We start from the raw sequence: 26,454 nt of genomic DNA, 5'->3' as shown, positions 1-26,454 counted from the left end.
TAGACCCCTGCGGATGACTATCGCAGGTGACGCGACCTCCGCTCCGCGACTGTAGCGGGTTGTCTCTTCTTGAGGAGGCGGCGTAGTGTCTCCAGGCGTGAAGCCGAAGCAATGCAACGGCTCGTGAAAGATGTTATAGTGTGGTTGTTTGAGTAGCCTGTGTCGTGGAAGAAGCTCTCCCGGGAGTTCCGTCATGGGAAGCAGAGGGTCCGGAAACCGTTCTGCGTATAGTCACAGCGGAGCTCTCAGGGCCATCGAAAGGTTGACAGACAATCTGGTCTTGTTGAGACCCATTCTCAACTGACAACACTGGTGGGAAGACGTAGGCGTCGATGTTGTCCCACCGTCACCGGAAAGCATCTTACCAGAGTCTTGGGGTCTCAGACTGGGGGGAAGAACAGAGGAAGCTTGAAGTTCCAGGCTGTTGTGATCAGGTCCCCCAGGCCAGGACTTGCTGGTTACTATAGGCCAAAGACCCCCAGGTACTCTCTATCTGTGAGGCTTTGCTCAGATAGTCAAAGAGAACATTCCCCTGCCCGGAATGAGCGAGCCGATAGTGGTATTGAGAGGACCTCGGATCATCTCAGTATTTCTACTGCAAGATGCTTAAGTATGAAAATGCTCCTCCCTGCTGGTTGGAATACGCCAGTACCATGAAGTTGTCGCGCACGGAGCGACTCGGCAGGGTCTGTAGGATCTGTAGAGGGGCCAGACTACGGCCCCTAAGCCTGCCTGAATGATGGGGAGGTACTCTTCAGGTCCTGACCATAGGCCTGAACCGGAACATGCCCCCCCCCCTTTTCTTTGACGAGTCCGAGAACAGCATCAAATGTGGGGAAAGGACGAGAATATCCACTCCCATGCAAGAGGTTCCATAGGTCAACACTCATTGCCGGTCTAAACGTTCCGCTGGTCCCATCAGAAAGTCCGGTTAATCGTTGCTTGGATACCACCGGGACTTGGGCCGCCTCACAGGGAACTTATCCTGAGGCGACCGTTCGGAACTAGACGGGTCAATGAGGAAAAGAGACCCAGGAAACGTTCCAAGATAGGGCTGAAAGCTCTCCTTGACTGAGAACAGGTACTGCGACTCTCCTCAGCCTTGCCACAGTCAACTGAAGGGAAGGCCCGGAGAAGGAGTCAATATCATGGCTAGATACTCCAGATGTTGAGGCAGAAGTAGAGAAGGCTCCTAGCAAATTACCATGATCCCTCACTCTTGGTAAAGACCCGGAAGCTTGTCCCGGTGTTGAGGAAGGTCGAACCCGAGCCTACCGGAGTTGACCAGACCTCCAAAAAGCGAAGGAGGCGGAAGCCTGCTCCTGAGCGGCCATGAGGAAAGCAGAGAGAGTTCTCTGGGGAAAAACCTGCGATGCCGCGGCCGGATCGCCACCCCGCATCTTAAGCAGGAACATCTGTAGTCTAGGCTGAATTCCAAGAGCTTCCTGGAAGATGGATGGAATGGAACCTGGAAGTACCCGTCCTTCCGATCCAGGGCCTAAGGAGTCCTGCAGCCTCGTTACCAGTCTGATCGACTCTGCTGTTCCACGCTGGACGAAGTTTGTTCGACAAACTTGATCAGAGCTGAGAGGTCGACGACGGAACTCCCGACTCAGATGCTTTCCCAGAAGAAAGGATCGACTGAAGAAGCCGGGGGGGAAGCCGTCGACGATCCTATGGAGGACCTTCTCCTAAGGCATGGATCCTTCTGCCCAACGGACAAACCTCTTGCTGACCCCATGGCATAGAGGCTCAGTGACACTGGATTCGCCGACAGTGAAGGAGAGATGGTAAGAGCGAGGCGCGATATCCTTGGCTGATCACGGAGATCGTGCAGGAATCGGCATCGGGAGGCTGTTATCCGGACGAGTAACCTTAGGCATCCCCCCAGCGTGAGACCTGCAAGGAGGATTGCCAATCCTAGAGTTTGTGAGCTTTGCCGGTCCCTCTAGGATTATGCCCCCCGGGAGAGCCTCCCGTGCTACCTGTCCCTGACAGGAGGGGACTGCTATTGTACACCTTGTCTTAGCTGCCGTAGCCGACCGATAACTTAAGCTGACGAGGCTGAATGAAGAGGCGTCAGAGGCCTGCAGGGTCTGGAAGTAAGCGCCTTGGAGGAGTGAAAACGCCTAACAACAGTCCATTTCTCTGTCCTTGGGCTCAAAACAAGCTCTTCCCAAGGATGGAAGAGTGTCTGAGCTTGTCGACATTCACGGATGAGACACCCGAGAGGAAGCCCTCGGACACTGCGTCTAGATGCTCCAACATCGAGGTTGCCCGCAAGTTCGAAACTTGGCGACGGAACGCAAAGGTGCTTGAGCCCGAGAGGAGGAAAGTACCCAAGATCTTCCTGGGCCTTCCTAGTACAAAACCTCGGGTCGCAACCGAGGAGGGAAAGGCCTGGTAAGCCCCTTCCACAAGAGGTGAAGAGGAAGGGCTAAACCAGTCACCCCTTGCCCGACGGAGAAATCTCAAAAGGAAAACTCCCTGGCAAGACCCTTCCAGGGAATAACGAAGAGAAAGGACTAACCCAGGTTCTGGAAAGAAGAATGTTGCACAGACTTCCCTGAAGATTCTTCCTGCTCTAGCACGAGCCATGCTCGCGTTTACGGGGTGGAGACCGTGTTCTGGAAATACGCGCTCCAGAGGACTCGCCAGGCTGGCCGTGTTGCGAGACCCCGACGGGAATCGCGGTCGCAATCGCCCTAGCGCTCGCGCGATGGTAAATGAATGGTTCGCGCGTGGGCGAACGTGGACGCGCCTGTGCGCGGGCACGCAGGAGCGTAGACGAAAGTGCGCGAGGGAGCGCAGAAGGAGGGCGGGCGTGGATGGAAGGGCGAGAGCTGGCGGTCGGAATCCGACAGTTAACAGGCGAGCGACGACACATAGGCAAGCGATGGCTTACTGCAGGAATCGAGCTGGCGCCCGCGCGAAGTAACACCGTCGGTTCGCGCGATGGAACACCGTCGGTTCGCGCGATGGAACACCGTCGGTTCGCGCGATGGAACACCGTCGGTTCGCGCGATGGAACACCGTCGGTTCGCGCGATGGAACACCGTCGGTTCGCGCGATGGAACACCGTCGGTTCGCGCGATGGAACACCGTCGGTTCGCGCGATGGAACACCGTCGGTTCGCGCGATGGAACACCGTCGGTTCGCGCGATGGAACACCGTCGGTTCGCGCGATGGAACACCGTCGGTTCGCGCGATGGAACACCGTCGGTTCGCGCGATGGAACACCGTCGGTTCGCGCGATGGAACACCGTCGGTTCGCGCGATGGAACACCGTCGGTTCGCGCGATGGAACACCGTCGGTTCGCGCGATGGAACACCGTCGGTTCGCGCGATGGAACACCGTCGGTTCGCGCGATGGAACACCGTCGGTTCGCGCGATGGAACACCGTCGGTTCGCGCGATGGAACACCGTCGGTTCGCGCGATGGAACACCGTCGGTTCGCGCGATGGAACACCGTCGGTTCGCGCGATGGAACACCGTCGGTTCGCGCGATGGAACACCGTCGGTTCGCGCGATGGAACACCGTCGGTTCGCGCGATGGAACACCGTCGGTTCGCGCGATGGAACACCGTCGGTTCGCGCGATGGAACACCGTCGGTTCGCGCGATGGAACACCGTCGGTTCGCGCGATGGAACACCGTCGGTTCGCACGCGGGCGAACATTGGAGCGCATGCGCGGGCACGTGGGCGTGCGGTCGCGCAGGCAGTCGGGAGACCGATGGAATCCTGTGCGTACAGTAGCTTAGAAGCACGCGTAGGCGACCGCGAGCGTTGCTGCGCTGGAACAGGGTGACGAGCCGGATCGCGAGGGTGAGGAGAAGAGTCCTAGTCCAAGACCTGAACTGAAGTTCTAGGTCGCGCGGGCGAACGTGGGCGTACAGGGTGCGTATCAGGAACTGGAAGCGCAGGTGCGCTCTGACGGGCAGGAGATCTAGAGCGCTCAGGAGACCGATGGCGCGCAGGGCGCACAACAGGAACAGCAGGATGTTCGGAGTCCTCAGGCGAGCGCTGGCGAGCAGTGGGGCGATGATCATCAGGAGAGCGCTGACGAACAGGAGAGCGCTGGCGAACAGGAGAGCGCTGGCGATCAGGAGAACGCTGACGAGCAGGAGAGCGCCTGTGCGCTAACACTGCAGAAGGGCCCGCAGGGGAACCCTGACACGCAAGTGAAGACTCCCCGTGGGAGGCAACCCTTTGCCCCGAAGGGACCGTTGCCCGTCGGATGACGAGGTCAGACTGCTGTCCAGCTGCACCAGGGGCGAAAGGTCAGGAAAGGTAGGAGCGGCAGGCTGCATACGGAGAAGATTCAAAAGGGCGCCTCTTAGCACCCTTATAGGGAGACGGGAGGCCCTTACGACGTAGCGGACGGTGAGCCTTACGGCGAAGGCGGCCAACAACAACAACAACAGCAGAAGAGTCCTCCGAAGAGGAGTCTCTATGAGTGTACTCCCTCGCGAACGAAAGAGAAACACTTCGTAGAAGAGACGGGTCAGCCAGTGACCTAAAAGGAGCAATCATCCGAAGAGGGGCTCCTGCAGTTGCCCAGCCCCCGTCTCTTCTACGAAGAGACGGGTCTGCCAGTGACCTAAAAAGAGCAATCCTCCGAAGAGAGGCTCCTGCAGTTGCCCAGCCCCTTGAGCGTAACTGCAGGTGCGACCGCTCAGCACCATGAGCATAGTCGCACGAAATAAAGACAAGAGGAGAACCCCCCAATGGGGAAAAAAAACTCAAGCCTGGACAGGAAAACTTCCCTCGGAAGGAAAGTTACCCACCCAAGGAGGCGAGCCTCCTGAGTGTTCTAAAATGAACTGGAGAGCTGTCAATCGTCACGGGAGTACTTCCAGGAGAAGGAGACACGCCCCTGACGAAGATCTATAGGGGAGGCAGCAACAGCCGAATCCCCAGGCCTCAACAAGACAGCTCACTCCGTTGTCACATTACAGAAACGAACTAGATCGGTAACTGTGAAAAATAAAAACAAAAATCATTAGTTAACATTCATTCCCCCGGGAAGGCTCCGAAGAGGAATCCTGAGGGAAAAGAACACAAGAATTAAACAACAGGCACGTGCCCTCACAACCACTTACACTCACGGAAGGAGAGCTGTAACCAACACAGAATTATAACAATTATAATTATGTAACTACTGTATGTAATTATGTAATTTAAAAATGAATGAACACTAAATAAAGAACGAAAACCCTGAAAGGAATCGTTCTACAAAAGCTGAAAAAACAACAAATACAATTAGATTCATAAACTAATTGAGACAAAACGTACGGCGTAGCAATCCCACCCACACGGGAAGGAAGCTACTCAGACGTAATAAAGGTAACGTAGTAAAGGGTGAACGACCTCAAAAGAGAGAGAGAGAGAAAGACCGTAGTCAAACTCGATCGCGACCCATGAAATTACACCGTGGTGGCCTAACTGCTGAGGGCTCCACGGAGATATCGTACACTACACACACAAGCACAAACTCTGAAAAGGAAACTTACTGATTTCTATACTCAAATATATACATAAACACGAAAAAATGTTTACATATACTGTATATTGAGTAAAAGAAAATTACGTGATTAAGTAAAGACAAAACAAATAATGGCTGCCAAGCGAGGACGAAGACAGAGACGTCTGTCCATTGTCAAAAGTGAAGTGGGACATTTCACCGGTGTGTGAGGGAGGGAGGGGTAGCAAGCTACCCCTCCCCCTACCCCTGCTAACTAGCGCGGGGTAGGAAACCCTCGTTAAAATCTAATGGCTCGTCATTTCAGCTATGCCGAAAGTAATACCCAATGTAAATAGCGTGGTTTGTATTTCGGTTACGGAACAAACACAAATTCATTGTTAACAATAGCACTGCCAAAACTAAATAAGCGAGAGACGCCACTACGTAAATGCATGATGGGATAGATGCTAACCAATAGGAGAGCAGGATCGTATGGTAGTAACTAGCATCAGAGTAGGAAGATAACCAACAGGAGCGTGGGAGGATGGTGGCGAGTTTACCGCTGGCGGTGCGCGAATTTTAAAATTAGTTTCAGCGGTCGAACAAATCTCCTACAGTACCTCATCAAGTAGCATGACAAGTTTTTTGCAATATGTCATAAAATTCTTTGCATCTCATTTCACAGTATGGAAATTTCGTATGCAGAAGCTTTTGTATCGTGAGGCATCACTGTACCTACAGTATAGTGGTAATAATTAAGACCTAAAAGGCTGGGGAAAATTGGAAAATAAATCCTATATAATTCAGCAAGTTACTCGCTAAAAAACTACAAAAAATATATTGATAAATAACACCACGTTACACTTAACAATATGTAACTCCAAGGACACTTACCTGTCGTGGCAATGAAACGTCCGCAAGGCGAAAGGATCGCCGAGTAAGTGTCTCCATGACGTGGATCAACGGTTTGTAGAATTTCTCCTTTCAGGTTCCATAAGACAAGTTCGTTCTTATTGTTGCACGACATGATAAACCTTCCGTTGATATCTATGTCCAAAGCAATGACATCTGCAATGTCATTATGCTGAAAGAATAAAGAAAACAGTTACCATCTGCTCAAGCCACTTATCAAATATAATTCCCTTTGAGTGTAAATCATTTCCAAGTACTGTACAGTGAATTTGATATTTAGAGCGACAACGATGCGAGAGCAAACTTAAGTAGATTATGTTCTCACAACACGTAAGAAAAAGAAATGGACATGGGCAGGACATATAATGAGAATGACAGATAATAGATAGACATTATGAATAACAAAATGGGTCTCAGGAGATTGCAAAAGAGGCAGGGGAAGGAAAAGATGACGATGGATTAAAAATTTGCGGGTATAGACTAGCATAGAAATACCATAAACAGATGAGAGTAGAAGGACATAGCTGAGGCCTTCGTCCTCCAGTGGTCTAGTTATGGCTGATAATGATATGAGTATACTACTACTTTTTTTGAGGGAATTATATGGTTGAGAAAAGGAAGACTCTTAAGAGGCTTTTACTCCTAGGGAGGGACTGACCTCATATGAACGAAAGTCACAGCACTCAGGAAACAAACAAGAGGTAAGGGGGTCAATTATTTGGAAATATTAAAGATTATATAATGAATTAATTAATGGATAACTAATGAAATAAAAAGAGTTAATTTTGATTAGATAAAAACAATCGCAAAACTACTATGTTTACTAATGCTGTGTACAGTATTATAATTACTATGTACACTAATCATCAATATCTGTTAACGTTACTGTCACTATTATATAAAGCTTGATCGCCATTGTCCACTTGCTCTCAAAAAAAGGGTATCAATTAGACTCCAAATGTAGTCACAAGTATACCCAATAAAAAGTGAACTATTATTTCTATAGATAATAAAAAATATATCAGATAATTTAATATAAAGAAAGGTACAGTATGCTTCAAAACTTGACTGTGCTCTAACTGGCTTCTGTATTATTCAAACTCTGTGCTACTGAACAGTGCAGTATACCTTACCTGTGGAAAGGTAAGAGCCACCTGTGGATTGCCCACAGAGCCGTCAGATCTTTTAGACACCTTGTAGACTTCAATAGCATTTCCAGCATGTTTGTGAATGATGAAGGCTTTACTGTCGGGGCTCCAACATACTAGCGAGGCGTAATCGTATTCAATATTCCCTCTGATTGACTTGTGTGCTTGCTGGCCAAATTCTTTAGTTGACCAAATTAGTACACTTCGATCTGCAGAAAACAAGAACAAGATCATCTCAGGTCAGCATACAGACAAGACATTGATACAAGATCTGTGTTTGAAGGATAAAAGTCTCACATTAGTACTGTATGTAAAATCACTTATGAATTCAGTATCAAATGGTCAGGGGATTAAATATAAAAGGGAGAGAGAGAGAGAGAGAGAGAGAGAGAGAGAGAGAGAGAGAGAGAGAGAGACCAACAAAATCATCTCAGGTCAGCTTACAGAAAGGACACTGCTAGAGGATCTACTGTCTAAAAATAGGTAAAATTCTCACATTTGAGTAACAAATCACTAAAAAATTCAGTCAAAATTATATAAAATATGGCCTTGGCTTTACCATACAGAGTAATAGACAATGGGACTTTTTCCTAGATTCCTTGTCATAACTTTATACCGAGCTAAATGTCTTTATCTATATGAAACTGAAGTACTGTATTTAAGAAATTTCACTCCCGAGAAATGAAAGGTTATCGAGAATTACTTAAATACATTATATCAAAAACTTTAAAAAATATCTAGTAAATAAAGAGAAATTTATGAACAGTAAAAAATATCTAGTAAATAAAGAGAAATTTATGAACAGTATCTAATAATAGGAATATGAAAATTTGACACATTACTATCATAGTTTTTAGTTCCGGCCAAATATTGAGATTAACACATTCTCCCATTCAACTGGACAAGAATATTTTAATTGAAATCTACTTTCTCTGTTATCGCTTCATCAAGGGGGTCAGTTGCCTGATGCTTACAGGGGAACCCCTAGCCACATCCATATTTCTAAATACACCAGACACGTTTTATAATTTGTCTAAATAGTCCACCTGCAATGCAATGGTTTTCCAAGTTATAGGCAGTGACCCTAGCCCTTTGCTAGAAAGCAAGACTGCATGGCCACAGCTGTCCTTTTAGTCAGTTTCTATGACATGCAAGATATACGGAAGTAGTATTCTTACACCCGTACCACAGGGCATTATCAATTCGTTGAAATACTTAATTGAAAAGTAAATACGTGTATCTCTGCATTTATACACACATCTATGATTTATTTATGCTTACTGTACATCTATGATTTACTCAACTCCACAAACCGGTATTCTAATATCATTAATAACCTCTCCAAGTGTCCTGAAATTAGTAGAAATTAGGACAAAAGGCAAGTCCATAAGGATAAACTACAAGAAAGAGAATCAACATTTAGACTTAGCTCACTCTACAAAGAATCGATTTTCCTCACTTACGTACCTAAACGAGAGGGGAGAATTATTGGAAAGAGCAGTTATAAAAAAAGCAAGCTTCCAAAAACAGAATATAGCCCCGTTTTTTGTCCTCAGGACTGCCTTTAAATTGGTTAATTATTAATCCACATATACATGTCCTTTTTTCAGTTGCAGAGAAAATGTTCAGGTCAACCGGTTTTCATTTACTCTCTCGGCCTATCATACCGCTTCCTTTATTTCCCATACCACTTAACATCCCAGATTCCTGGTACAGTACTATACATTCTCCTTGACACCTATGTAAGGTAGTAGGTTGGCCAGGGCACCAGCCACCCGTTGAGATGCTACCACTAGTGTTATTGGGTCCTTTGACTGGCTATAGAGTACATTTGTTTCTTCTCTCTGGTTACGGTTAATTTTCCCTTTGCCTACGCTTACACCGAATAGTGTGGCCTATTCTTTACATATTCTCCTCTATCCTCATACACCTGACAATACTGAGATTATCAAACAATTCTTCTTCACCAAGGTGTTAACTATTGCACTGTCATTGTTCAGTGGCCAGTTTCCTTCAGGTAAGGGTAGAGGAGTCACTTAGCTACAGTAAGCAACTTTTCCAGAACACTCCAAAATCAAACCATTGTTCTCTAGTCTTGGGTAATGCCATAGCCTCTGTACCACAGTATTCCACTGTTTTAGATTTAGAGTTCTCTTGCTTGAGGATACACTTGGGCACACTATTCTATCTTATTTCTCTTCATCTTGTATTTTCCCTGTTGGAACCCTCGGGTTTATAGCATTCTGCTTTTCCAACCAGGGTTGTAGCTTGGCAAGTAATAATAATAATAAGGCACTTCACCCAATTTTGATAAGATTTAATTTATGAAATTGGGCCATATGACCCCGTTTTGAAGGAAAGGAGACAATTTAGCAGTGGAAAACTGTGCCATTGTACTTTGAAGTCAAAAGTGGTTGGACAGCAAGATAGAAGAAAAGGGGAAGCAGTGGTAAAGTAATAAACAAAGAAATGGATGTTAACTTGGCAGGTTAACTTGGCTGTTGACTATGAACTTGCTGCCAGCATGACTAAGTGAATATCCCAGTACTGTACAGTATTATAATAGCATGCCTTAAAAGGATGAATCCATGGACATACTCACAGAAACTCCTTGTCTACAGCTTACTGGAAACCTAACTGTGAAAACCAGTTCAAAATTTGTTTTGGAGCACTTTTTGTTTTGGGTGGATGGATGGAGTGAAGAAAGCTCTGGGTGATAGGAGGAAAGATGTGAGAGAGGCAAAAGAGCGTGCTAGAAATAGGAATGAATGGCGAGCGATTGTGACGCAGTTCCGGTAGGCCCTGCTGCTTCCTCCGGTGCCTTAGATGACCGCGGAGGTAGCAGCAGTAGGGGATTTAGCATTATGAAGCTTCATGTGTGGTGAATAATGGGCTGTGGCACCCTAGCAGTACCAGCTGAACTCGGTTGAGTCCCTTGTCAGGCTGGGAGGAACATAGAGAGTAGAGGTCCCCTTTTTGTTTTGTTTATTTGTTCATATCGGCTAACCCCCAAAATTGGGGGAAGTGCCTTGGTATATGTATGTATGTGAGTACATAATTTCCAGTTCTAAAAAATTCAATATTCTTCTCACAGCTTTCTAATCAGCTCCCCAAGAGATGACATTATGCCCAAAATAACAACCTACATTTGGCTGAAAGCCTAAACTGCAAATAAAAAAGAAAAATAGACATCCAACAAGAAGAATTGATCCTGAATAACAGGCTTCTTTGCTTCCTATTTGGGTACATATCCCAAATCTACCAACGTTAAAGAGGTGCTCCAGATTACCAAACATACGTAGAATCCAAGATCTTTCACGTACTAGCGGTATTACAAGAGCAACTCAAAGAAAAGTGTGATGATAACACTATTGTGAGAGATCAGATCTTGGAAGAGGCAACGTTACTTAAATATCCCTCAGCTGTGAAGCAGATTTTGTTACCAGTAACTAAACAAAGACTTTCGATGAGTACACAAAATTTGCACTAAAGTTTTCTATTGCAAATTTCAGTTTCTCTCTCTCTTTATCCCTTTGTCGGTTATGCTACAAAACGTCAACACAAGTAGATTGACACATGACGTCATTGCTCTCGGTAAAATTTACAAGTCATGAGCCCGACCAAATTTTTCATGGCTGGGATTACCATAGTTTAAAAAAAAATGAGTTACCAAATTTTACAAAATTGAAAGTACTCGGTAACATATTTTATACGAGACCCATGGATATGGTCGATGTCAATTTCCTTGTAAAACGAAACAAACAAGTAACCATACATCAAGAATAGTCTGGCACCACATTTCACATCACTGACAACACTCAATTATGGATAAATAAGACTTGATGATAAGGTTTATGTCAATTTCTTAAAACAAAATAATTGAATGAGCATAGCAAAAATTTACCAACGATCTTAAGAGTTTCATTACAACGCAGGAACTCTATTGGTAAATGTCTTGGATAAATGTATATGGAAGGTTATTTCAAACTCAAACCAAATGAAAGGAAACTTCTGCAGATCAGCCTTTCTACTGGGAGATGCCACCATCTTGAGTGAGGGTCATAGAAAATGGTAAAAGAAGCTTCTTTAAAAACAAACCTCCTAACTCTCCAAGCAACACGAGTCAGGAGTTACCTACTTCCGACGTTTTCAAACAGAAACACTCGAGGATAACTTTCTTTCAAAGCCAGTCACAAAACTGCCACAGTGCATCATGCTTCCAGCTACATTACAAAGATTATGGAACATGTTTCATTACAGACTTGGCAGAAATATCACAAATTTTAGGTAATTTGTATTTTTCCTAACAGTACTTACCTCGAACTACTTTCTTAGGAGTATCTGGGATCTCCTCCCATCTGACCAGTTTTGTGTAGTTTACTCTAAACCCATTTTGTATGAGGGGTAACCTCAGGCGGAGTGATACGCGCCCTGAGGCTAACCCCGGGTCAGAGAGCATGCTTGCTCAGGTCTCGACCTCCAGTAAGTTCTGGTTGCTAAGGTCTCTAAGAAAACCAGGGGACACTCAGGGAAGGCAGGGTGGGCCATTACCCGAAAGTAGTTCGAGGTAAGTACTGTTAGGAAAAATACAAATTACCTAAAATTTGTGATTTGTTCCAACACGAAGTACTTACCTCGAACTACTTTCTTAGGAGACTTATACTTTAGGAGGAGGGCGTGGCCCTAAAAAGTTCTTGAGACCGTGCTGAGGAATATCCAGACTTAGAAAGTGGGTAGGTCGTGTTGACCCCATAGAAAACGATTGAGAGGAAACTACACAAAAACCCATCTTAGTGTCTAAGAAACTCACCTGTGCAAAAAATCCTAGGGGACATGTCTTCCTCTTGTGGAGGTACTCGTCTCTGGCTCAGGGCCCTCACAGAGCCCACTTGAAGCGGAAAAAGGTGGAAGGAAGTACAAGGGGGTTTAAGGAACGAACCTGTGTCTCTTGTGCTTGTTACCCGCGGTTATCACTAAGGCTATGCCTTTAAACCATTTGGAGCGCGGAAACGGCAGTACCTATCGAGAACCCGTCCAGGGATCTTCTTGAATAGTCCTTCAAATAGTGAGCCGTGAAGGTAGACTGGTTGGCCCAGGTGCCTGCCCTTAGGATCTGGCCCACTGCCATATTTTTCTCGAAGGCCAACGTAGTACTCAGGCCCCTAATGCCATGGGGCTTGGGTTTCCCCGACAGGGGGATTCGCCTTACTGTAGGCCCTGATGATGCCCTGCCGCAACCAGGAGATGGTATTCTTCGAGACTGGCTTCTTCATGAGGCCAGTGGAAACAAAAAGACTCTTGATCCCGGGCCGGAGTCTTGCTGTTCTTTCCAAGTATTTTCTCACTGCCCTGACGGGGCATAGGCGCAAATCCTTCACGTCGTCCGACCGGGGGATTGCCGGAATAGAGAAACCCTCAAACCTGGGGTCCCATACGGCAGGGTTCTGGGTCTTAGCTACGAAGGAAGGGACTAACTTGAACGTGACTTCTCGCCAACCTTTCGAGTGAACAACTTCGTAGGACAGACCATGAATCTCGCCTACCCGTTTAGCTGATGCTAATGCCAGGAAGAAAACTGTCTTGAGAGTGAGATCCTTGTCTGCGATATCTTTCGGGGGCTCGAACGGAGGCTCGGATAACATTTTCAGGACCCTCGTCACGTCCCATTGTGGCACCTTCACAGCTTGCGGGGGGGCATGATTGCTCAAAGCTCTTAATGAGCATTGAGATGTCTGGAGTTACCCAGGTCTATGCCCTTCAGGAGAAAACCTTGGCCCAAAGCCGCGCGGACTCCCTTGATGGCTGGAATGGACATGTTGACCACGTCCCTGAGGTAAACTAGGAAGTCCGCTACTTGCGGGATGGAGGCCTTCAGGGGCCTGATGTTCCTAGTGGCGCACCATTTGTTAAAGGTGGCCCACTTAGTCTGGTATACAGCTGTCGATGACCGTCTCAGGTAGCCCGACATCCTCGTTGCTGTACTCGACGAATAGCCTTCCCTCCTCAGGAGACGCTCGATAACCTCCACGAGTGAAGGTGGAGGGACCGAGGATTCTCGTGGAACCTTTGGAAGTGTGGTTGCCGGAGAAGATCTGGGCTGTCCGGAAGGGGCCAGGGCGGCTGTTGTGTTAGTTCCCTTAGGTCCACGAACCACTCTCTCTCCGGCCACCAGGGAGCTTTCAAAGTCATCTGTAGGTTGCTCGTCCTTCTCACCCTGTTGAGGACCTGCCTGAGCATCCCGAAGGGGGGAAAAGCGTACACGTCGAGATTGTCCCACGGATGTTGGAAGGCGTCCTCGAACGCCGCTTTTGGGTCTGGAACAGAACAGAACACGGGGAGCTGCGTGTTCAGCCTTATTGTGAAGAGGTCCATCACCGGTGAACCCCATTTCTGAATGACGGACCTGGCTACTTCCGGGTGTAGAGACCATTTGGATCCTACCACTTGCCTCATCCTGCTGAGGCCGTCGGCGAGGACGTTCCTTTTCCCTGGGATGAGCCTCGCTGATATTCTTATCTGCTCCACTTCGGCCCATTCCAGAAGTTGTAATGTGAGGATGCACAGCTCCTTCGACCTTAGGCCTCCCTGCTTCTTTACGTAAGCTACTACCGTGGCGTTGTCGCACATCAACGCTACGGTGTTTCCCCGGAGTAGGTGTACAAACTCCAGGCACGCTCTTTGTACTGCCCTCAACTCTAGAACGTTTATGTGCTGGGTCTTCTCTAGGGCTGTCAGGTTCCCTCTTGCTGATTTCCCTAAGAGATGAGCACCCCAACCCTCCTTCGACGCGTCCGTGAACAGGAGCATCTCCGGAGGGCATCCCTTTGAGGGTGTTCGTCCTGCAGCTCCACCATTCCAGGACCCGTTTCGTGTTCGGAAACACCGGGACCACTCTGTGGGGGGAATCTGTTTGGATCCAGTTCTCCTTCAGGTTCCATTGGACCTCCCTGAGCTTTAGCCTGCCTGGGGGACCAGTTTCTCCAGACACACAAGGTGGCCTATTAGTCTCTGCCAGTCCTTTGCCCTCCTGGGTTGGTCCGTCAGGAAGGGGCGGAGGACCTGGTCTAAGTTGTCCAGCCTGTCCGCGGAGGGGAAGGCTTTCACTAACCGGGAATCCAGAACCATCCCGAGGTAGGTTGTCCTGGTGGAGGGTATCAGTTGGGACTTCTTTAGGTTGATGGTGATCCCCAGAACGTTTTAGAACTGCAGTAACATCGCGCCTTGCTCCTTCAGTACTTCCTCTTAGGCTGAAAGTAGCAACCAGTCGTCCAGGTAACGAATCAGGCGGATGCCCTGTTCGTGTGCCCAGACTGAGACCGTTGTGAAGACTTGGGGGGCAGTGGACAACCCGAAGCAGACGGTCTTGAACTGCAACGTTTGGTTCTCCCATTTCACCCGTAGGTACTTCCTGCTGGAGGGATGAACCGGGATCTGGAAGTAGGCATCCTTGAGATCTACTGACATCATGAAGTCCCCTTCTCTCAAGGACGCCCAGACTGACTTTGGAGTGTCCATTTTGAAGTCAGTCTTGCAGACGAACTTGAGGGCTGAGAGGTCTATGACCGGTCTCCATCCTCCTGTCGCTTTCTCCACCAGGAACAGCCTGCTGTAGAACCCCGGACCTGGGTCCCGAACAGGTTCCATTGCCCCTTTTGCCAACATCGCTGAGACCTCTCCCTGCAGAGCTGTCCGTTTCAAGGGATCCTTGGGGGCTAGCCACTCCGCCTGCTGATCTGGTATCAGAGGAGGAGGGTCCACTAGGAAGGACAACCTGTACCCTTCTTTCAGAACTGTCACGGTCCACGGGTCTGCTCCGTGTTCTTCCCATGCTTGCCAAAAATGTTTGAGGCATCCCCCCACCTGAGGCTCCGGCAGGAGTAGGGGGCCTCCCTCCTTATCTCCTCCTCGATGAGCGGCCTGAACGGCCTCTTCTGGACGCCGCGAAGGATGACCTATAGGCGGTTTGGTTCGAGGCTGATCCCCTACGGGAGGGCTGAGACGACTGGGACCATGTTGTCGCCGAGTTGTCTCTCCTAGGGTGGTTAGGAGCGGGCTGAGGGCGAGACGTGTCGATGGAGGACCTTCTGAACGTAGGTCTTCTGACCGGGTGGGGCCTGGTCTCGAACGGTTCCTTCATTCTCCGAATTCTCTCCATCGCTTCCTCCGCTGCCTTCGGGGGAAAGATCGAGTCGTCCCACAGGGTCAGGTTACTCAGAGATCTGGCCTCTCTGTCCGGCAGCCTCCTAGTTATATTGCTCAAAACAGTGTCCCTCCTTCGTAGGACCCAGTTGGCGGACATGGCTAACGACCGGTATGACAAGAATTTCAGGGCCTTGCCTCCCGAACTGATGAGTTCCTTGAGCAAGGCCTGGGTCTCCGGAACTGACATGTCGTAGGACGACTGAACGCCCACCAGTCTAACCAGGAGGAGACTGACAAGGTCCTTCGACATCTCCATCATGACCGCCTCCGAAGGAGAGAAGCAGATCGGAGCCGTGGACGCCCTTTCTTCTGAGGCTCCTTGCCCTAACACGGTGAGTGCTGGCTCCAGTGCACAGGTGCCCGCTCGCTGTCCCTCTGGGAGGTAGAACCTGCACTGGGACTTTAGGCCCTGGAGCAGCTTGGAGGCGCTCTGGCTCTTGGGCGCTTCGGCGTGGTTGGCCACGATCCTGTTCACGTGAGCCCTTCCCAAATAAACGTCCCTCGCCAAAGGGAGGGCCAAGGAGGGGCGCTGCTGGACTGGGGCGTCCACTATTCTATTGAGGCTGGAACGCCAAGCATCTTCGGAGGAAGGTTCCGGTACGTCCAGCCTGTGGTGACTTCTGATGAGGCCTATCACCCTCCGATAGCCCGATACCTCCGCAGCTGACCCCTCTCCATGGTCGTCGAGCTCCTCCGACGGAGAACCTCGCGAGTGGGGGTCGTGGACCGACGCTCCCGCGGGGGTTCCCGACGAAGGACGGGCATCTCCGTTGGAACGGGGGCCTCCATCCTGGGTCTAACTTCTCTCCTGGAGGTCCTCGAATCTGGGGGCCTGCTCATTGAGGAAGGCCGAGGGCTGCGCTTGTGCCGAGCTAGGTGGTCCTTGGAGGTCAGGACTCGGCTGCCAGACCGAAGGGGCGACTCTCTCCGCTGGGCGGATGGAGTCGGAATCTTCGCGGTCTTATGCCTGTCAACTGGAACCTGCCATGAGGAATCCCTCCGTCGGGTGCCGCTACTGCCGGAGGAGTATCTATCCAGGGAGCTTGTTCTCTGCCGCCAACTTGAGGGGCCCGGCGCCGTAGCTTGCTCCATTAGCCTGTCTCGGTGAACCATCACCCATTCATTGCTTTCGGGGGATCTTGGGCGCCGACTCTCGTGGCGCGACCTCGAGGGGGAGCAAGAGCGCGACAACTTCCTGCGGGACTTCCCCTTTCGCCTCCTGAGCTTCCTCAGCACATCCTCCAAAGAGTAGGAAGGATCCTCCGCTGAGGAGACCGACGACTTATAAGCCCTCTTCGAAGGCCTCGCCTCCCGCGGTGATGTAGGAGGATTCCTGCGACACTCCGTGGACGACGACGGCTGCAGAAAAACCTCTGGGAAGACGGCCGACGGCGCTGGGGGGGAGCGAGGAGGCTCTCCCGTGGGAGACCAGGTCCCGAAGTCATCCTCCATCCTCAACGGGGACCTGAAGGGCGTCTTAATGGGAACCCACGCAGTGGGGTCCGACGGCGGGGAAAGCTGCTTCTCAACGTCGCCCTCGGCTGTTGAACCACCTGAAATGCACGCCCAAGAGGCTGGGGAGAAATTAGCAACATTATTACCCCACGAGGTCATCAGAGGAGACGTGACCTGCAGGCACAAGGTCACCATCTCCCGAAAACACTCCCGCCCCTCACTCGCCTGGAAAGACGCCACAACCCCACTGTCATGAAGATCAGACTCTTGGGGAAGGGCCGCGGGCCTCTTCCCCGCAACGGACTTACCTCGTCCCCTACTCTGGGTATGGGAGGTTGGGAGAGAAGCTCGGACCAACAAGGCGCCCATCGAAGCAAGGGAGGACGGGACGTTGGTCTTCTTAAGCGACTTCTTCGTCGCCGCCTTCTTTTTGGTGCTATACCGCACCCACTGCACCTCGTTCCATGATTCGCACTCCGGACACGTGTCGGAAGGGGAACACACGCTGCCCCTGCACGAGGAACACAAGGAGTGCGGGTCAACTTCGGGTTTCGAGAGGAACGCTCCACACGATTTGCCGGCAATAGGCCCAGGACAACGGCAAGGATGCTCCATGATGAAGGAGAAGCACTACGAGACACAAGCGCTCACAGAGAAAGCACAATTGAACCACGTGGGTACCGCGTGGGACACACGAGTCACACTGGGATTAAGGAGAGTGACGAGATGATATCGCGACGCGACCAGAGAACTTACTGGAGGTCGAGACCTGAGCAAGCATGCTCTCTGACCCGGGGTTAGCCTCAGGGCGCGTATCACTCTGCCTGAAGTTACCCCTCATAGAAAATGGGTTTAGGGTAAACTACACAACTCTTGTCGGATGGGAGATCCCAGATACTCCTAAGAAAGTAGTTCGAGGTAAGTACATCATGTTGGAACAAACTGCCATTTGCACTGTTGCAGATGCCTCATGGGCAAGTGAAGACAGATGGAAAGATAGTGCTGTACAGTACCATGAATTTGGGATATAAATCATATCTTTCTTGTTTACATCTATCTTATCTTACAACAATGTAATCTGAAGCATGATACACATCCTTATAAAAATACCTTAGCAATCCATAGCTCTCTCTTCAATAGTCCACAATTCCTTTGTCAAAACCTTCACTAAATATGCATTAAAAGTTTACAGTTTAGAAATGGAATCTACATATTGGAGCCAGGGCGGATTTCTAATGTCAAGTTGCAGCTGGTGGAATATCTCTGTTACACCGATTTGTGAAAGTTGCAATATCGGACAAGAGATGCTGCAAGGTGTAGCTATACAAATTACATTACTTCTCAACATTCTTGTTGTTAAGATGTAGAACTACTGTACATTCATATGTAGTGCTTTTCCGACTCGCACTGCTTCTCACAAAGACTGAGAACTCCAAAATAATTTTCAATACTAAAGACTAACAAACAAATTTAATGCCTATCACATGTATCCATTTACAGAGGTTAGAGTTGGCGTTTTTTTTTTTTATTATGATCATTGAAGAGCACGATTATTCTCAAGGTGGTTTCTAGTTAAGCTCATGGCCTTGACAGCCAGGTTATACAGCAGTAATGTTCTGTAGTCATGAATGATCAAGGTACTTCTGTACCAACTAGTTTCTGACTTTCTTTCAAAATATTAACCTGCTTCTGGGTTTGAGACAAACTTGCATGGATTCAAATGATAAATTTCAAATAGATCCCAACGTTCTTTTGGTCTTCTTGGTAGCTATGCAGGTAAAAATCCGACAGAATTTTCTCCTTCAAATGAGGATGACCCTGTTGAAGCACCCGTCTGTTAGGGGGATGGCATTACTGTATACATGCGATATGGAGAGACAATAACTTGCGCCAGTTTTCCATTATCTCTACCCCACAGCTGCAATAATCAAGTCTTCTATCAGCTACTTATTAAATTTTATGCTTCTAGACAACTAAATGTTTAGGAATTCTGGTCTTTCCCATCCAGTCTGAGAGAAATTAGTTGGCATAGCATTGCCTTCTCAATGTAATACAAAAGTGCTATGAGGAAATAGATGCAATAATTTAATTGAACATCTATATACAGCCCCAACTAGGGGACAAGAACTTTAAAAAATACGTAAGACGTCCCACCAAAGAGACGCAAGCATTGATATTTTTCTCAAGATACATTAACAGTTCTTCAATTCACAGTAAGAATACCAACTGAATGATTAAACTTAATCACTTTACAAACTTGAGAAACACAAGATGTGTGTCAGGTGTAGAGGATTGAGAGTTGGTTATCTAACATCTCTAGAAATAAAATCAAAACTAATCTCACACTGGCTTCTTAAAATCACTGTAAGGATTAAAATGAAAAAGCTTCTTAATAACTTCTTTATTTCATAGCAAATAAATTGCCAAATATTTGTGAAAAGTAGCTTGGACGAAGCCCAAACTTTTAAGGCAGGAGATCTGGGGCCTCATAGACCCAGAGTAAAAATATAAAAATCAAATTAGAGCTCAAGAAAGCCCTTATACAATGTTCTTCAGCAGATCAACAATTCAGTGGAGAGAGTATAGTTAGCTTTAAAACAAACCCCCTTGAACATTGACCTTGCTACACATACGCAACAAATAAATAAGCCCCGTACATCTACACATTTCATTCACACAAATACGCATCGATCATTCGTTTATTTACACATCTGAAATATCAATTCCTGTTGAAAAACCTTATTATGAAACCTTCTTTCTTATTATGAAACTATTTTGTATTTAATAAGAAAAACAAAACTCTACCAGATCATGATAAGAAAAATAAAAGGGCTTAATTTGGCCCAAGTTATCATAAGTCAAGAAAAACATATATAAAACCAGAACCTACAGCATATCTGAAAGTTTTCTTTGGAAAATATTCATTAATCGGTTAACGCCAAGAAAAATCATATGGTTTCGATACATCTGGAGCAAATTTTGCCTAAAAATTCAGGAAAAGCGCATTAAAATAAAACCAATCAGGAAATTCCTAGAATAGCGCAAATTGGGGAAAATATTCTGCATCAGAATTGAAATTTCCAATTTCATATTTTTAAAAACACAATAAAACCTATGCAGAAATTCCGAAATACTGTAATACAACCTGGGGTAAAGTATTTCGGATAAGAGACAAGATTTCCAATCTCATATTTTCAAATACAAACTGGGGTAAAGTATTTTGGATAAGAGACAAGATTTCTAATATCATATTTTCAAAACCGCTTCCACAATAAAAATAAAAAGGTCTCAGCATCAGAGGTTCAACTCTTGTACGCTAACTTCTACTCACAGCCATGCACCCTTCTCAACACACATCACAAAGGGAATGTTTCAAGACAACCAATCAACGATTTTGAGATCTAAGAAGGTGGTCGCAAGTAACAGGTTCAGAGCGTCTTAAGCCAAAATTTGAAATCCTGATCTACAAGATCAATATTTATTAAATAGGATAAAACCGTTAAAATGGTAAAAATTGAGGGCTTTAAAATAAAAAGGAGTTCCTCAATTTGTGCAATCTAAAATCTATGTACCTGCAGTTAAGTAATATCTATTTTTTTTTATTTCGATTGGCAATAAAGCTTACGAGTATATAAACATTGTACCTATCAACCTATGACTTGAATTACCACATGGCAATAGCTCAAAAAAAAAAATATTAAAAACACGAAATCACCAGGCCTAGTCTAGTTAATGGCAGGAAATATGCTAACAGTATTGTACATTCACCAAGTATTTATAGAACGACTAATGAAAATTTCCAGTCTTTTCCTCAAGTCTTTCAATAAACACTTGCAATAAAGTATAAAAAATAAAACGCATTTGTAGGGAGAGATTTATCAAATACCACTTAGAACACAGCATAAGTAAATTCGCCTAACGAGATCAGATAATTTTTGTTCTACAAATTCACACCACCATTTCCTGCAACCTCCGTGAAACGAAACTGACAAGATGAAGTCACCCCGAAGTAAGAAAGAAACCGGTTTTTAATGCAAACAATTCTTTTTCAATTAGGATTAATACTGTACTGATTTCACCCATAAAACACACCTCTGTAATACTTGAATAGAATACTATTTCCCAATACCTGATAGAATGCAAACAGTAAAATACTAATTCTGAGCAAGACAAAGTACAGCATTCATAATATTGATTTCTAAGTTTCTTCTGTCAAATATCCTATTCATCTAGCTGCCACTGTAGTTTCTAAACTGAAAAATTAAATTAATTTCTTTACATAAAGCAAAAACTATGAAAAATCCTGATCATTTAAATCTTTGAGACTATCAAGACTAAAACCTAATTGCATAATAAGACCTCATAGAGAGGGAGTGATGTGTTCATGACAATACTACATGCGAGTCCCCGCAAGAACCTATAAACGGTTTACAAGGAACTTGCAAACTCAAGATATATTATGGAAATACAGAAAATGAGTAGAATACAGGGGGATCATTCATGGACTAACAGTCTTGTACTTTTTCAACAACCAAAAAAATTCTAAAGTCGAAATAACTAACCACTTTAGAAGACAACCAAATTTGAGTAAAACCCAGTGAAAGGCAGCCACAAGCGAACTTCACTTGTCAAAGATTGAGATATTAATAACAAATTTATGAAAAAAAAAAAAAAAACACAGTAATCAAGTTCTTATACCTAAACACAACTTCCCAATGCATCACCCACACCTATCAAGTATATATCTATCTGTTCTCCCTCCCTTCCTTTGTGCAAGGCGCAGAAATCGCCGAGAATTTGAAGTCACCCAGTGCAAATGGAACTCATAGAAGGATAAAAAATTGATCACAACTCGTACTCCGTCAGGAGAGAATAAGAAATGGTACTGCAATTTGCAAGACATTTCAAACCAAGGGATACATACTAAGTCTTCCGTATTAACTGCAAAATTGATCTCGCATGACTTCCAGGTTTTAAAGAACTTCACAACATACCCACTTTAGTATGAAACTAAGAATCGAAAAATAAACACCACATATGAAAACATTGATAAAGAAATAAAAAAAAGTGATTAGTCATTTAGAAAATCACTATTTTCAAATTCACTTGAAATTTTAAGTTATATCAAGTTCCCTACAACCAGATATGAAAATTAGAGAAAGTGTTATACTAAATCTAGAAACCACAATCGAAAACTCAAACTTAAAAGCAAGATTACTTGAACCCGGTGTTAGAAGCCTAACAATAAATATAAACGGTACCCGACTCGACACAAACCTACAAAATAAAAAAGGGACGTAAAACCAATAACAAAAGACAACTTTCACACATTCCGCGAGTTAAGCACTGAAACAATGGAATGAAACCTATCACGTTCACATCTAACTCGAGAGCAAGAAGCACGCTCGCCAAAATCTTGTGAAAAGGACTATTTACATATTCCGGCAAAACGACTAACCGTAAAAGAAAGACTCGTCATGACCAAATACATCTGTACCACTAACCCCTGGATTAAAAGCTGCCTTGGGATTTCCTCTAACTTTAAAATCACGCCATTCATACTTTGAACAAAATTATGACAGACTAAATTGGAAATGAAATACTTAACTCCCAAAATTATTTGATAATTAAGCACACTAAAACTCACAAAAACGTTCCTGATAAAAACAAAACAGAATCTACTCTAAAAAAATAAAACAAGACTTGTGGGTAATTCCACCGGCTTCAAGTTTCCTCAAAATAAAACACTTAACTCCCAAAAAATTTGATAATTAAGCACACAACTAAAAATTGTTCCTGATAAAAAAAAAAAAAACAGATTCTACATTAAAAAATAAAAAAACGTGGTTAATTCCACCGGCTTTTTGTTTCCTCGCCTCTACGAAAAAAAACCCTAAGCTAAAATAAACGAGGAAATAAAATCTCCTGCACGAGTATCTCGTAAAATGAAATGCATCCTAATGCACGACACCTTCAAATAAAAATAAACAACAGCTTTGAGCAAAGACACAGCATTTATAATACTGCAATGCTAAGAGGCAAATTCCTGATTTATTACTTTTAAAAAGACCTAAGGCACAATATGTGATATGATCTTTCACAGACAGGATTCAAGAAGTACAAAAATCATCTTTGTTCACATCACATATTTTTGAGTGCGAGTGGCAGGGGAGCCACCTTAAGCGGGAGCGAAGCATCACTGTAATGAGATTCTTTTAAGTGTTTGAGTACCAAGTCCAGCGCGGCCGTGGCGTCCTCCAAACTGTCGTGCCCCTTGCTCCCGCCTTTTTGTATGTCGCGACCTAAGTGTCTCTTTGCCAAGGACTTCAGAGACTGTTTGTGTGGAATGGGCCCGCAAGGTTGAGAGGTTTGTGGACCCTTGAAAATCAGGGAGGTATCGACAACATTTCGGTGAACCAACCTGATGGCGGATAAATCTCCTTCTAAACTATGGCCAACGAGAATTGAACTGGAAGACACGCAACTCAATATCTTTTCGCGGACTTCGTGAAAGGGGGGAGCAGCCTCCACGTGATTGGCAGTTATCCCTGAAAACTGAGTATTGTAATCGAATACTGCACCTTCAGGCTTAACGTATGAATCTAACAATACCTTCCCGCTGACACTAACTAAAGTTACCCTCGCTAACTCAAAACCTCTGGTGGTGTAGACCATTTCGCAATCTATTCCCAACACCCGAGGTCTCCCTTCCTTGCTAGAAACATAGCCTTCCAAAGGGCCGTTTAACCCAGATCTTAAATTGTGGTAAACGTGAAAACTAGCCCCAGTACACCCCTCTACACCCTTCATCCTATTGCAACATTGATAGTGGAGTCTTCCATCTCTCCTTAACACTAGTTTTTTCGGATGATATTCACAAAGCTTCATTCCATTATTAGCCATAATAAAATTTTGTCTACATCTTTTACATTTTTCCACCCTATGATTCTCAAAATCCACCTTCTCGTCTACTTTCTTTTTTGACTCTGCACTCTCTATCAAAACTGTGCGACAATAATTCATGTTCAAGTCGCTATTTAACGGTATCTCGCCCTCAACCTCATTCTCCTTGCAGTCAGAGCTGACACCAGAAGAAGTGTCTTGACTGTCCTCGGGAAACCCATCTCCCGCGCTAAGATCCTCCACAGATTCTGGCTCGGAATAGTCCGAGCTCGCCCCGTCGACATCCACCTTCTTTTGCACGTCGAAGTGCTGCATCCGGTTCAGCTCTGCCTTGACTAGCTCACAACCGTTGAGTGCCGCGGCCAGGGTCGAGTAACCGCTCGTCTTGAAGACGTGGACGCCCTGGTTGGTGACGTAAGGGTATCCGTTCAGGACCCTCTCTTCCACGACGGAGCAGAGGGGAAGGAGGATTTTGTATATTTCCTCTTCAGTCCTGCCAATGCTGTTGAAAAGTTCTTTGGTGCTCTGACTCACCATTTTAGACGAGGGACAAAAACCAGCAGAATTCTTAAACTTTTTGTTCTTATTCTTGCGTTGTCTCCTTGACATCTTACAACTCCCCGACGATGTTAAAATGTCCTCTGTGTCCGAGGGGGCATTACTCGTGGCCACTTGGCTGCTGCTGCTGACAGATGAAGTATCGAGCTCCTCCACGCTGCTACTTCCCTCTGAGACACTCGAGCTGATTAGGCAGTCTTCCAGAGTGTACTGATGATGATAGAGCTCCGCCCTACTGATACTTCTGCCGCCCGGGTCAAACCGTCTGCCACTGCCAGCTGGAGAGAAACACAGTGAACTCTGCTTAATGTTGGTCAACAAAGGAAAAAATACTATAAATGTAATAAAATTAAAGGCATGCAATTTGAATGAAAGAAATTCATTAAGCAGAGTGCACTGCATTTACCCTGCTTCACAGACACTAAACCAAAATATTTTATTTTTTTATGTTCAGTCAATAGCCAAAAATTAAAAAATCTAGGCAAATTATCAACACCCCTAAAGAAAAAATAACCTTACAACACCAGGCAAGTCTGTTTAGGTAAACAAAAGCTTTTTCAAAGCCTCCTAATTTAATATGAATAATTCCTTCTTCCAAGTTCATCAATCAATGTCAACATTCAAATCTTGAGAGAATGCTAATTTGTACAATAAAATCCTCTACCCATAATACGACTAAAGAAAAAACCTTAAGATAATCTAATTTGTAGAGTAAAATTGCTCTGGTCATCAGAATATACTGTATCAAATCGGGTCCAATAAGACAACCATAGACAATAAATCCACGCTAAGTAGCAAAATTACAACATGAGAACGATGTTAATGTGTGTTCCCATAACATCAGTTACAATATTCAGAGTAAAATGATATATAAAAAGAGAGCTTCTACCTCAGAATAGGATTCCCTTTATCCAAAGATATGAAGTTAACTTCAGTGAAGCATATTTGGTCAATCAAAATACACGAGGTTTGGCACAAAATAAAAAAACATTGTTCTGATAAATTACAAATTTTATGAGTAATTCACTTTCCCCAGTAAAGAAATCACTAAACTGTAAGAATTCCAACTGATCAAGTATAAAAAGAACTTATAAATAACCTCCTTAAAACAGACCCTACAATAGTGCCATAGGTTTCATATGCCCTGACCAAAAATCTAATAGTTTCATTAGTGCCATCGATTTCCCATGCCCTCACCATTAATAAAACAATGGTTAGAAATATAAGCATGGAAAAAAAAAAATTTCCCCTATATATTCCGTGATTCCATGCAATATCACTCAACACCATTAAAGATTTCTTGGAAAATACTACTTTATATACCCTAGTTCCTCACAGATTCAACAAAATTCATAACCATCCATAATTCAGTCTATACTGTACACCTACAAATATTTTCCCGAATTACATCCTTTTAAAATGTACCGACATAAAAATTACCTTACAAAAATTAAGGAATGTCTCATCATCGTAGTTGTAGAAAAGCTTACTGACTGAAAGTCCCAGTCTTTGAGGGGGGGGGGGGGGGGGTCGGAACTACTATTCTCTAAGGCTCGTGGTGAGGAAGGCAGGTACTTCCACAACAAGATTCTTAGAAAAGTTTGTGTATGATGCCAGTGGTACTTTTCAATTCATATTGGATGCTAGCCTTCTTAATATCTTTTCAAAAGATATACATTATCTTGAATATCTTATTACATATATATAGTTTATTTTTGATTCTCTTAATCATACTCCAATTGGTATCAATGACCACTGATGTTATGATACCAGATAATTACCAATCATTCATTCCTTTGTACAAAGGCTTG

The 26,454-nt window shown here is 45.4% G+C and overlaps 1 protein-coding gene across 3 annotated transcripts in view; it reads right to left on the bottom strand.

Moving 5' to 3' along the window:
* Nucleotides 1-26,454, bottom strand: part of LOC137628915 (transducin beta-like protein 2) — a 90,034-nt gene that overhangs the window by 34,152 nt on the left and 29,428 nt on the right. For 2 of the 3 annotated variants that reach the window (XM_068360198.1, XM_068360197.1), the window contains exon 3: nucleotides 19,569-24,921. In XM_068360198.1, coding sequence (XP_068216299.1) covers nucleotides 23,324-24,921 — 1,598 coding nt within the window. In that variant the 3' untranslated portion in view covers nucleotides 19,569-23,323. Of the gene's footprint in view, nucleotides 1-6,359; nucleotides 6,550-7,510; nucleotides 7,735-19,568; nucleotides 24,922-26,454 lie in introns of those variants that run through there. The other variant, XM_068360199.1, reaches the window with a different exon arrangement.

The sequence above is a fragment of the Palaemon carinicauda genome, chromosome 36 (genome assembly GCF_036898095.1).
Source record: "Palaemon carinicauda isolate YSFRI2023 chromosome 36, ASM3689809v2, whole genome shotgun sequence".
NCBI classification, from domain to species: Eukaryota; Metazoa; Arthropoda; class Malacostraca; order Decapoda; family Palaemonidae; genus Palaemon; species Palaemon carinicauda.
This window is presented reverse-complemented; position numbering and strand designations above follow the sequence as displayed.